The sequence below is a fragment of the Ipomoea nil genome, unplaced genomic scaffold (assembly GCF_001879475.1).
Source record: "Ipomoea nil cultivar Tokyo-kokei standard unplaced genomic scaffold, Asagao_1.1 scaffold0875, whole genome shotgun sequence".
NCBI lineage: Eukaryota > Viridiplantae > Streptophyta > Magnoliopsida > Solanales > Convolvulaceae > Ipomoea > Ipomoea nil.
Genome location: NW_017617303.1, coordinates 84,988 through 98,413, shown reverse-complemented (window position 1 = coordinate 98,413; position 13,426 = coordinate 84,988). Strand labels below are relative to the sequence as shown.

Genomic DNA, 13,426 nt, shown 5'->3' with positions numbered 1-13,426 from the left:
TTATTATAAATTCAATTATAATAATTGATTTATTCTAAACTTTATTAAATTTGTAACGTATGTAATGATTATTTTGAGATATGTTAATTGGATATCAATGTATTTGGAGTTTATATATATCAGTACAATGATTTAAGTGCAATGTAGGTATGATTGACTAATAGTACAGTTTTGATGGGGGATAAGATGGAGAGACTTTAAAAAAGGAACAAGAAAACAAAACCATCCTTCAAAATCCACTCATTCTAGGCACAGTCCAAACTCCAAACACCACCCGTGACCTCCAAAATCCACTCACCCTTCACGGACTCTAAACTTATGGCTCACAATTATCTCTTTTACTTTCTTTTTTTTTTTCTCAATCATTCCTTTTTTAGGAAGGAATTGTCACTTCTGAGAATTGAATCCGAATTATCTCAAAAAAATTTTTTACAAAGAGAGTTCATTTGTCACTTGAGCTATCATATTATATTGGCAATTTTAGTCTCATTGACCAAATCAACTACTTTAGTGGCAAAAATAATCCTAATGGACTAAAATCACCATTTCACGCATTTTTAACAGGTTAAAATGATCATACATATAACCAAAAGACTAAATTTATGTCATCAGAGATATAACTGAAGGACAAAAAATGCAATTTTCCCTTCATTTACTTCTCCTTCTCCCTATAAATTCAAGAACATGCAACCTCATTCCATCAACCCATTGGCCATTGCAGACAACCTTAATTAGCACTACGAACTGCCAAAAATGGAGAATAATAATAATGTCTTCATCGGAAACAAAACACCCATGGCTATTCTCATGATAATGTCCATCATCCTTGCAGCCAACATTTTCCATGGAGATTGCTACACTCTGTGCAACATGACTGATGATGGGCTGCAGGCATGCAAGCCATCTGTGACGCTGCCGGACCCGGTGGACCCGCCGTCGGCCGCCTGCTGCACCGCCCTCTCCACGGCTGACCTGCCGTGCTTGTGCTCGCAGAAGGGCTCCCCCATGCTGTCCTTCCTTGGGATTGATCCTGACCTTGCCATGGCTCTTCCAAAGAAGTGTAATCTCACCCCTCCTGCCAATTGTTAGGGTCTCATCTTATACTTTTTGCACTGCAATTATATTATCTTAATTGTGTGAATTAACACCTCATTATGTTCTATGGCATTAACCCAAATCCTCTGTGCTTGTTTTAAGTAATTACCAGTTAAGTTGTATGAGTGATGTCTTGTGATATATATTATGAATGTTATGTTTGGTTCTAGTGTCGGATCTAGAAAATCATCTGAGTAGGGGCGAATATTAAATGACATTAGAAATGTCAATGACAAAATATCAAACAACTATAATAAGGTTAAAATACAAAATACATTATAAATTACAATATTGAAAAAAATATGAAACATAATCAATTAGATAAAATAATTTGAGTAACAATATATTCATAAATACTTTTAAATTTTACTTTCTTTTAGTTAGATTGATTTTTCTAAATTAATTCGAATACAATAAAGTATATTATAAACTTTTTTGAGTGTCACTGGCTCTATTACACTGTAGTATCTGTTCAAAGTATATTATAAACTTGTATACTACATTAATTAAATAATTTATAAAAACTAGACTAAAAAGAGCATTTAATTTGTTAATTAAATGATTGAGAGAAGATAATTAAAAGTTGTGCTAATGAGATTTGAACTCATGACATAAGGCTTTTATAACATAAAATTTAGAACTCAACCAACTAAACTACTCAGACTATTCATATTTTCAACATAAATATAAATTTTATATAATATTTTATGCTATATATGTATACATATATATAAAGAGGTGGGATGGAGTGGGGTGAGGGGAGTGGAGACAGCTGCTCCCACACTGGGTCCGCCCATGTTTGGTTCTTTATTTTACTTAATTTAGCATGAATTGGTTGGTTGGTTCTTCCCAACCCTCTATATGAGACTAAAGAATAAGACGATGTGACCAAAAGTTATATATATATATATATATATATATATATATATATATATATATATATGACAATGACCAAAAGAGATTAATGTGATTAAAAGTTAACTATGAACACACTAAAAGATAGTTAGATGTTACTATTAAAAGCAAATAAGTGTGTCCAAAGTCAAAAGTTTTGTCAAGGAATATTTCTTTTTGAATTTTGCGGCACATCTTTACTTTTGATAGCTGATCTTCTCTTTTGATTTTGTCATAGTTAGTTTTTAATCACATTAGTCTCTTTTTTATTATGGTCATATCTTCTTTTCTTTTAGCTTTTGGTCACATTGTCTACTTCTTTGGTCTCATCAAGTTAGTTCTTGTCTTCCACTTAACTATAACCACGGTTCGGTTCAAATTACCCAGCCAACTCAGCAACTCTCGTCTCTCAATTTTCAAAATTTCAATACTTTCATTCAGTCATTCTATCACTCTCTGAAATCTTTATACCTATACTCCTACAATTCTCAATACTCTCATTATCTAAACTCTCAATACTTCTCAATTCCTAGTTTACGTTTTTATTTATTTCTACTTCTATCATTTTTAAGTTTTTATACTTTCAAATGGATAGTTGAAGCAGAGCATCTTTCTCTTATGATGGTCAAGTTAGTGGTAGTCGTGGCAACTCTTCTTCTTTTGAACCTCCATGACATTCACTTCATGAGTCCCAAGAGAATCTTATTCTTTTGAACATCCATGGCATTCGGTTCATGAGTTTCCAAGCGAATATCAATACCATCAATTTTTATAACAACAGTCATACTACCAAGACTTAAATCCAAACCCCTAACTAGCCATAAATGAACCTCAACCCACCTCTTTTGGCTCTCAACTTTTTTTATTTTTCTTTTGATTCTAATAATGCTACTTTCTAGCGGAACGATGAAGCCGAAGGAGTTCAACCTTCCAAACAGAAATTTGATCTTTTCAAGATACATATGAAGAAAATTGAACATCTTGATGGAAGAATTACAGTAAAATAATTATTGCGATAATGAATACTAATGGTCAAAATTCAGTGGCTACGAGATGTACCAGAAGCATATAAGCTCAAAGCATCCGAAAAAAGATGTAAATACACAAACTCAACAACAAATTAGCAGGTACACCACTAAATCAAATGCTTTATTTTGTTATTCAGGTGAGCATACTAGACGCAAGTTTGCTGAAATGATTGCAATTGATGGTTTATCTTTTAGTTTTGGACAAAAGGTTGATTTTAAAGAATTTTGCCTGGGTGCATTAAATGCTCAAATGTGTGATTTATCTCGTACAACTGCTACTCGTCATTTGTATAAAATACATAAAGATGAAAAAAAATTGATTTCATGTTTGGAATCACATTCTGAGCATGTGATTGTATGTGCTGATATTTGGAGCGACCGTGGGAGGGAACATTCATATTTGGGTGTTACATGTCATCGGATAGATAATATATGATTGGGTGCTAAATAAAAGAATTCTTGCTTTTCGTTGTTTTGATGAACAACACAATGCACATAAAGCAACGAAAACAAGAATTCTTTTATGCAGCACCCAATCATATATTATCTATCCAATGACATGTAACACCCAAATATGAATGTTCCCTCCAATGATTGCTCCAAATATCAGCACATAGTCACACGCCCAGAATGTGATTCCAAACATGAAATCAATTTCTTTTTTTTTTCATCCTTATGTAATTTATACAAATGACGAGTAGCAGTTCTACGATGTAAATCACACATTTAAGGATTAATGCACCACAACAAAATTCTTTAAAACCAACCTTCTGTCCAAAACTTAAAGATAAACCATCAATTGCAATCATTTCAGCAAATTTGCGTCTAGTTTGCTCATCTGAATAACAAAATAAAGCATTTGATTTAGTGACGTACCTCCTAATTTGTTGTTGAGTTTGTGTATTTACCTCTTTATCCGGATGCTTTGAGCCTATATGCTTCTGATACGTCCCGTAGCCATCGGATTTTGACCATTGGTACTCATTATTGCAATATAATAATTACATTTTACTGTAATTCTTCCATTCGGATGTTCAATTGTCTTCATGTGTATCTTGAAAAGAGATTTTTGTTTGGAAGGTTGAACTCCTTTCGCTTCATCGTTCTGCGAGAAAGTAGTATTGTTAGAATTTTTTTTTAAAAAAAAAAAAAGTTGAGAGCCAAAAGAGGTGGGTTGAGGTTCATTTATGGCTAGTGGGGGGTTTAGATTGAAGTCTTGATTGTTGTTGTAAAAATTGATGGTATTTATATTCGATTGAAAACCCATGAACGGAATGTTGTGGAGGTTCAAAAAGAGATTTGCCACGACTGCCACTAGCTTGGTCATCATAAAAGAGAGATGCTCTGCTTGAACTATCCGTTTGAAAGTATAAAAAATTAAAAATGATAGAAATAGAAATGTAGAGTTGTAGAGATATCAAAAACGTAAGCTAAAGGAATTGAGAAGTATTGATAGTTCAGAAAATGAGAGTGTAGACACTTAAATTTTGATAAATATTGAATATTTATCAATATTAGTATATTTGAATATATTTGAAATATTTTGGATAATATTGATATTATCTAATTTGTTAATTAGATAATATAAAAAGAGTTTGAGTTTATCAAAACTCTCTATCCTACAGCTATAAATAGGGCATTTCATTTCTATGTAATCACACAAATCCTAGGAAAAGTGATGTAAACATCTAGAAAAATATTATTCAGGATCACAATAAAAAATGTGATACTGAAAGTAGAAGTCCCTCCTAATGATCATGCCTATGCCTATTGATCCAAACCTCTATTGAAGATCAAGTCATTTGAACCCGGAGGCCCTTCAAGAAGAACAAGCTATATATACAATCCCCTCTTTGAAGATTAAGCCACTTGAAACCCGGAGGCCCTTCAATGGTGGAGTGTTCAAGACATCAATTGGAGAATCAGAGGACCATCCAGAGACTTGTACCCACCCCGCATTGATATACTTGACATGTAACTAGAATTTTGAATATTATTATATTTTATTCAATTTTCTTTGTTCACAAATTGACACTCCTGGTGGGACAGCTCTGCCTCTCATCTCTTCATAGGCACTTTCAATCGATATGGGGGCAAACCCTGTATGAAATTTGAAACAGAGGAAGCTAAATGATACTCCTTGGCAAGAGTTTAAACGACCTTATATTCAGACTCCTTGGCACGAGTTTAAACGGCCTTATATCTTTCAAGGCTCCTTGGCACGAGTTGAAACGACCTTATATCTTTAAGTTGTAGTGTCGAGACTTTCTTGCACTACATACTTTCGAGTGTTATATGCTCTCAAGTGGTGTACAAGCAAGTCTCGAGGGGGCATTTGTAGACACTTAAATTTTGATAAATATTGATTATTTATCAATATTAGTATATTTAAATATATTTAAAATATTTTGGATAATATTGATATTATCTAATTTGTTAATTAGATAATATCAAAAGAGTTTGAGTTTATCAAAACTCTTCTATCCTACACTATAAATAGGACCTCTTATTTCTATGTAATCACACACATCTTAGGAAAAATCATAGAAAGAACTCTGAAGCTTATTCAGAAATCACAATAAAAATGTGATCTTGAAAGTAAAAGTACTCATCCAATCCAATCATGCCAGTTGATACAAACCTCCATTGAAGATTAAGCCACTTGAAACCCGGAGGCCCTTCAAGAAGAACAAGCTATACAAGCCCTTCTTTGAAGATCAAGCCACTTGAAACCCGTAGGCTCTTCAATGGTGGAGTGTTCAAGGCATCCAATTGAAGAATCAGAGGACCATTCAGAGACTTGTACCCACACCCCATTGATATTTGACATGTAACCAGAATTTTGAATATTACTAAATTTTATTCAATTTTCTTTGTTTACATATTTTGAATAAAATATAATAATATTCAAAATTCTAGTTACATGTCAAGTATATCAATGCGGGGTGGGTACAAGTCTCTGGATGGTCCTCTGATTCTCCAATTGATGTCTTGAACACTCCACCATTGAAGGGCCTCCGGGTTTCAAGTGACTTAATCTTCAAAGAGAGGATTGTATATATAGCTTGTTCTTCTTGAAGGGCCTCCGGGTTCAAATGGTTTGATCTTCAATAGAGGTTTGGATCAATAGGCATAGGCATGATCATTAGGAGGGACTTCTACTTTCAGTATCACATTTTTTATTGTGATCATGAATAATATTTTTCTAGATGTTTACATCACTTTTCCTAGGATGTGTGTGATTACATAGAAATGAAATGCCCTATTTATAGCTGTAGGATAGAGAGTTTTGATAAGCTCAAACTCTTTTTATATTATCTAATTAACAAATTAGATAATATCAATATTATCCAAAATATTTCAAATATATTCAAATATACTAATATTGATAAATATTCAATATTTATCAAAATTTAAGTGTCTACAAATGCCCCCTCGAGACTTGCTTGTAAACCACTTGAGAGCATATAACACTTGAAAGAATGTAGTGCAAGAAAGTCTCGACATTACAACTTAAAGATATAAGGCCGTTTCAACTCGTGCCAAGGAGCCTTGAAAGATATGAGGCCGTTTAAACTCGTGCCAAGGAGTATCATTTAGCCTCCTCCATTTCAAATTTCATATGGGGTTTGCCCCCATACCGGTTGAAAGTGCCTATGAAGAGATGAGAGGCAGAGCTGTCCCACTGGGCGTGCCAAAATATGTAAACAAAGAAAATTGAATAAAATTTAGTAATATTCAAAATTCTGGTTACATGTTAAATATCAATGGGGTGTGGGTACAAGTCTCTGAATGGTCCTCTGATTCTTCAACTGGATGCCTTGAACACTCCACCATTGAAGGGCCTACGGATTTCAAGTGGCTTGATCTTCAAAGAAGGGCTTGTATAGCTTGTTCTTCTTGAAGGGCCTCCGAGTTTCAAGTGGCTTAATCTTCAATGGAGGTTTGTATCAACTGGCATGATTGGATTGGAGGAGTACTTTTACTTTCAAGATCACATTTTTATTGTGATCCCTGAATAAGCTTCAGGATCACATTTTTTATTGTGATCCTGAATAATATTTTTCTAGATGTTTACATCACTTTTCCTAGGATGTGTGTGATTACATAGAAATGAAATGCCCTATTTATAGCTGTAGGATAGAGAGTTTTGATAAGCTCAAACTCTTTTGATATTATCTCATTAACAAATTAGATAATATCAATATTATCCAAAATATTTCAAATATATTCAAATATACTAATATTGATAAATAATCAATATTTATCAAAATTTAAGTGTCTACAAATGCCCCCTCGAGACTTGCTTGTACACCACTTGAGAGCATATAACACTTGAAAGTATGTAGTGCAAGAAAGTCTCGACACTACAACTTAAAGATATAAGGCCGTTTCAACTCGTGCCAAGGAGCCTTGAAAGATATGAGGCCATTTTAACTCGTGCCCAAGGAGTATCATTTAGCCTCCTCCATTTCAAATTTCATATGGGGTTTGCCCCCATACCAATTGAAAATGCCTATGAAGAGATGAGAGGCAGAGCTGTCCCACTGGGCGTGCCAATTTGTGAACAAAGAAAATTGAATATATATTTAGAAATTCAAAGTTCTGGTTTACATATCAAGTATCAATGCGGTGTGGGTACAAGATCCCTGGATGTCCTTTGATTCTCCAATTTGATGCCTTTAACACTCCACCATTGAAGGGCCTCCGGGTTTCAAGTGGCTTGATCTTCAAAGATGGGCTTGTATATATAGCTTGTTCTTCTTGAAGGGCCTCCGGGTTCAAATGGCTTGATCTTCAATAGAGGTTTGGATCAACATGCATCAACATATGGAGGAGGAGGGACTTTTACTTTCAGGATCACATTTTTTATTGTGATCCTGAATAATATTTTTCTAGATGTTTACATCACTTTTCTTAGGATGTGTGTGATTACATAGAAATGAAATGCCCTATTTATAGCTATAGGATAGAGAGTTTTGATAAGCTCAAACTCTTTTGATATTATCTAATTAACAAATTAGATAATATCAATATTATCCAAAATATTTAAAATATATTCAAATATACAAATATTGATAAATAATCAATATTTATCAAAATTTAAGTGTCTACAGAGAGTATTAAGAATTGTAGAAATATAAATATTCAAATTTCTGATAATGAGAGTATTGAGACTTTGAGATATGACAGTGAGAGTTTGGTAAGAAAAATATTTATTGAAGTCTTTAATTTATACTGGAATTGAAGAATGAAAGTTTAGGCTGCAAGGAATATGAAAGTTTGAAACTTTCGATTTTTTTTTTTTTTAAATACACCTATGTAGTGCAGGCGTGCAGCCTACACTACAAACTGTCAATTTAATATATATATATATATATATATATATATATATATATATATATTCCAAAATTTTCGTCAAAAAGCCAAAAATTTCAGAAAAAATTACAAGTCGTATGTTGCACGCCTTCCCTGGCCAGTAGGCCACTAACACCCTAAACCTTTTGTTTTTGTGTTTGTTAATTTTTTTCAGAAATAATCTTTTCCTAAGATTATTTTGTAACAAGTTCTACAAAATGAGAAGTAAAGATGTCATTTCATTTTGTTCGCGCCCCTATGTATACATTTCAGTTCTAAAATGCAGAATGAAATCCATAAATTTATAATTGTACTCGTCGTGAAGCATCGAAGACACTCATCTCCATAGCTCAAAGCATCAAAGACCTCCATAATTCTTTGGTTGTTGATCATAATGATCGAGTCGAATCCCCTGCCCAACGGTTGGTCAATAGTTATGCTGTGCAACCGAATGCACCATGCGCATGGTGCATACGATGCAAAACGACGTCGTTTTGACTAAAAACGCGCGTCCCACTTAAAAAAAAATCAAGTTCGATTCTCGGCAATAGCATTATTGTGGATATATAGTTATGAATTTCTGGATATATAGTTATGAATTTATAGATATTTAGTTCATTCATTGTGGATATTTAGTTCATTCATTGTAGATATTTACTTCATTCATTCACTGTGGATATATAGTTATGAATTTATGGATATATAGTTATGAATTTCTGGATATATAGTTATGAATTTATGGATATTTAGTTCATTCATTGTGGATTTTTAGTTCAATCATTGAGGATATTTAGTTCATTCATTGTGGATATTTGGTTCATTCATTGTGGATTTTTACTTCATTCAGTCACTGTGGATATATAGTTATGAATTTATGGATATATAAAAATGCTATTGCCGGGAATCGAACATGATTTCTTCTTTAAGTGGGACTCGCGTTTTTTAACCAAAACAACGTCGTTTTGCATCGAATGCACCATGCGCATGGTGCATTCGATTGCACAGCATAATTTGCGACAGGCGGTACAGCAGTTGAGCCCAAAGGCACTGGGAAGCCAGAGTTTGCAACATGCATTGGTTGTGACTGTGGGTTTTGGAATGGTGGCCTGGGAGACGTGCATTTCCACTTTATTCCACTAATTCATCTCCGAAGGAATTGCAATTCCTTTCCCAATCAATTCTCTCTCTCCAACCAAATGTCCCGAAACTGTTATAGGAAAAATAAATAAATAAATATTTAAGCAGTTTAGGAATGGCAATTTGCCCCGTCCCCGACGGAGATGTGGAAAATTTTTGGGAAACGGGGATACCACTCCCCGCCTCGTCCCGTCCCTGATAATTATTAAAATTAAAAAAAATTATATATATATATATATATATATATATATATATATATATATATATATATATATATATATATATATATATATATTAATTTTTTAAATTAGAAGTTAGGTTTTTAATTTTTAAAAATTAAACTAATTTAAAATTTTGACTAAAAGTTAACTGGGGACGGAAAATTTCCGTCTCCGTCTAATTCCTCGCGGGGACATGGACGAAGTTGGGGTTTTGGGGACGGGGAGTATACTCCCCGCCCGCGTCCCACCCTGTTTCCATCGACACATAAAATATAAGGTAAGATGTTTACAAAATATTTTTTTTTTTTTTAAACTATTTGTAAGGGCAAATTATGTTGTGAGCACGAGCTCACCATGCACATGGTGCACACGAATTTATATCCATAATTTTTATACTGTATATCCATAATTTCTATAGTGTAGATCCATAAATTTCTAGAATCTCGGTAAGCTAAAATTATGAATCTAAAGTATAAATTTTAGTTCAGCGAGAGTCTCAAAATTATAGATATACAGTATAGAAATTATGGATCTACAATATAAAAATTATGGATATAATTTTGTGCACACCATGCAAGGTGAGCACGTGCTCACAGCATAACGATTGATTTGTACGACAGCAGGCCAATTGGACTTTTAAATGTGCTCAAAGCCCATAAGATTGTATTGTATATGCATTCTGGTTAACCATGAAATGCAATAATGTTGAATCCCAAATTCATTGGCAAATTATATCATGCACCGCGGTGCATGATCAATTATGCACCACACGTCTTTTTTTTTTTTTAAATGAAAAGAAACGGTGTTTGTTTTTCGCCGTCGCACTCTTTTGCAAAACGTAACCCTGTTATTCAGTGTCATTTTGTATACACTGCAGTTTCAGTTCAACACAATTACAGTTTCATTTCGATATAACTATAGTTTCATTCGATATTTATAGACTCAAATATGTGAAAATGTTATTTAATTTTATTTTATATACACTATAGTTTCATTAAAACACAACTACATGATCATTTTGATATTTTTTTTTTTTTGGTGTAAATGATCATTTTGATATAATTACAACTTCATTATACAATATACACTCAAATATGTGAAATGTTATTTTGTTTCATTTTATATACACTACAGTTTCATTTCGCTATAACTACAGTATCATTTTGATATAACTGCAGTGTCGGTTTAGATATACTGTAGTGCCAGTTGGTGTTTAATACACCAAACAAGCGGACTCCGTTAACTATAATGACGGGCCGTTTCTTTACTTAAAGATACGGTGCCGTTTCACCGCGGTCTATGATATAACGACTGAAATTCATTGCTCCAAGCCAAAAAAAAAAAAAAAAAAGCTTACCACCACTAAGGCAAATCCATAGCACCAGGTCTACATAAATTATCTCATTGATGGTGTTACTACTCAAAGTGTAATTAACATTTATTAAGAGTTAATTACACTTTTGGTCATATAATTATTGGGATCTTGTTAATTTTAATCCACAATTTTCAAAACTAACAATTGAGTACTCTAACTATTGAATTTTGGTCCATCCAGTCAAATTGCGAGTGAAAAGTGGCCGTAAAATTTTAAAAGATAAAATCTTGAGGGAAATTTTGTCATTTTACTTCTATTCTTCTGGAGGATAAATTGCCCACAAGATTTTATCATTTAAAATTTTTCAGCCACTTTTGACCAGCAATTTGACCGGATGGACCAAAATTAATAAAAATTAAATAGTTATGGTACTCAATTGTTAGTGTCATCTTTTTTTATTAGATTTGCAGTAGCTTTGCAAGTAAGATCAAGCAAGATATTAACGTTAAGAATATTAGCGGCCATTATGAAATCCAATACTGTTTTATGGTCAACGTTGATGAATTAGCATCGAAATCCTTAAGATCATCCTTGCTAGTCTTTGCGGCTTCTGCATGCGATTTGCAATACTCTATAGATTATGGATTATGGAATATTGAAAAATTATTTGGACTGCGGACCGACAGCCTCCTACCTCCATAAGCACACTTTCAAAATATAAAATCTTATTTTCTCAAATTGTGGTATATAGTTATGGAAAATACTCATATTTATTACCGATTTACCGTGCCATTTTACGATTTTACCGCCCGGTGGACCAACTGTTACACAACCAAACAATGCCAACAAATTCTAAACACATGGGGTGATATAATATTGTTTTTTACAACAACTTCTAATCCGCCATACTTCAAAAATACATTATTGTTCCAAATTTTGTCTCCGCCCAAACCCTGCCCCCAATTTTTGTTTTCTCCTATTTGTGTGTGACAAGAAAAATCGACAACTATTATTTAAAAATAAATAAAGTCTACTTTTATTTTATATAATAGCTTGGCCCTTAACCTTACCCCGATGTAGTTATCGATTCGGTTTTGATTTTGAATTAGAGTCAATCTCAAAAGATAAAGTGTAGTTCAGATTTTGCCATTTTAAATAAGATATAGAATTTGATTAGGATTTAGATAAATTTTATCACATGATATCCGAATCAAGTTTACATTCAAATATACCCTAATTTAAAATATCAAAATAAAAAACTAATCAGATTCGTCCACAATTTAGAACTCATTGCTAAGGCTATAATATTCATAGACCAATACTTGGAAATCCTATTATTGTACGTTTAATTATTGTTGTATAAGTCCCATTATATCACCATCACCATACCACTTATTATTATTATTATTATTATTATTATTATTATTATTATTATTATTATTATTATTATTATTATTATTATTATTATTATTAAACAAATAATATGTTCATTTTCAGGAAAATGAACCAAATATAAAAAATATAAATTCTTAACTTTCGGTCAAATAGAAAAAGATAGTTTCCAAACAAATTCTTAATTTCAAAAAGTGAAAAAAAAAAAAAAAAATCTAGAGTTTGATCGAAGAATTGAATTCTATAAAATTACAATGCCTCAAACAAATTTAAGAAAGTGCAAATCTCACATCCCTCTATGAATTGCAATTACAAGGACATTTTGTCTTTTTACTATTTATTATTTTTTCCTTTCAATTCCGTATTTATTCCCACCTTATTCATTTTCCATAAAATTACAATTATTTTTCCCACATAATCCCCTCCTTACAACTAAAGAGATTGTTAAAGTTTCAAGATTGACAAAAATATTCAAAAAAGTGTAAATAACTTGAAATTTGTAATGTCTAGTTCACTTTAGAGTTTCATATATAATTTGTGTAACCTTTTTCACATTGTTCAATTATGTGATTTTTTTTATTTTTATTTTTAATACTATTGACTCTATTATAGGGTAATATTTATTCTATACTATTATAAGGTAATATTTATTTTATACTTTCTCTAACTATTGCAACCCAAAGAGTCAATACTCCACCATCGGAGTTTAATCTTGTGACCTTCTCTCAGGAGGAGCCACAGAGGTGCTGTTCAATTATGTGAATTAGAACACTAAGTATATAAGTTAAAACAAAGTGCGCCTCATATACCCATTTGTTTTGCTTAGTTTTGTCTCACAATGGTTGAATATATAAATTGAAACCCTTTATTTATTTTGGTTATGTTTAATATAAGATGAGAATTAAAAGCATATGTAATTAATGATGAGAATTAGCCTCAAGATAGCAAAGTACTCACCGTACCTTAAGAGGGAAAAGAAATGTAAT

General features: G+C 32.4%; 1 protein-coding gene across 1 annotated transcript; it reads left to right on the top strand.

Moving 5' to 3' along the window:
* The first annotated feature begins 690 nt into the window (after nt 1-690).
* On the top strand, nt 691-1,237 carry LOC109178999 (putative lipid-transfer protein DIR1). Its single transcript, XM_019328555.1, has one exon. It carries the CDS (start codon nt 754-756, stop codon nt 1,087-1,089), a length of 336 nt encoding a protein of 111 aa, XP_019184100.1. The 5' UTR covers nt 691-753; the 3' UTR covers nt 1,090-1,237.
* Nucleotides 1,238-13,426: the final 12,189 nt, after the last annotated feature.

What these genes read in the sequence shown, in the direction of transcription:
- LOC109178999 (XM_019328555.1), top strand. Translation starts at nt 754, where the DNA reads ATGGAGAATAATAATAATGTCTTCATCGGAAACAAAACACCCATGGCT.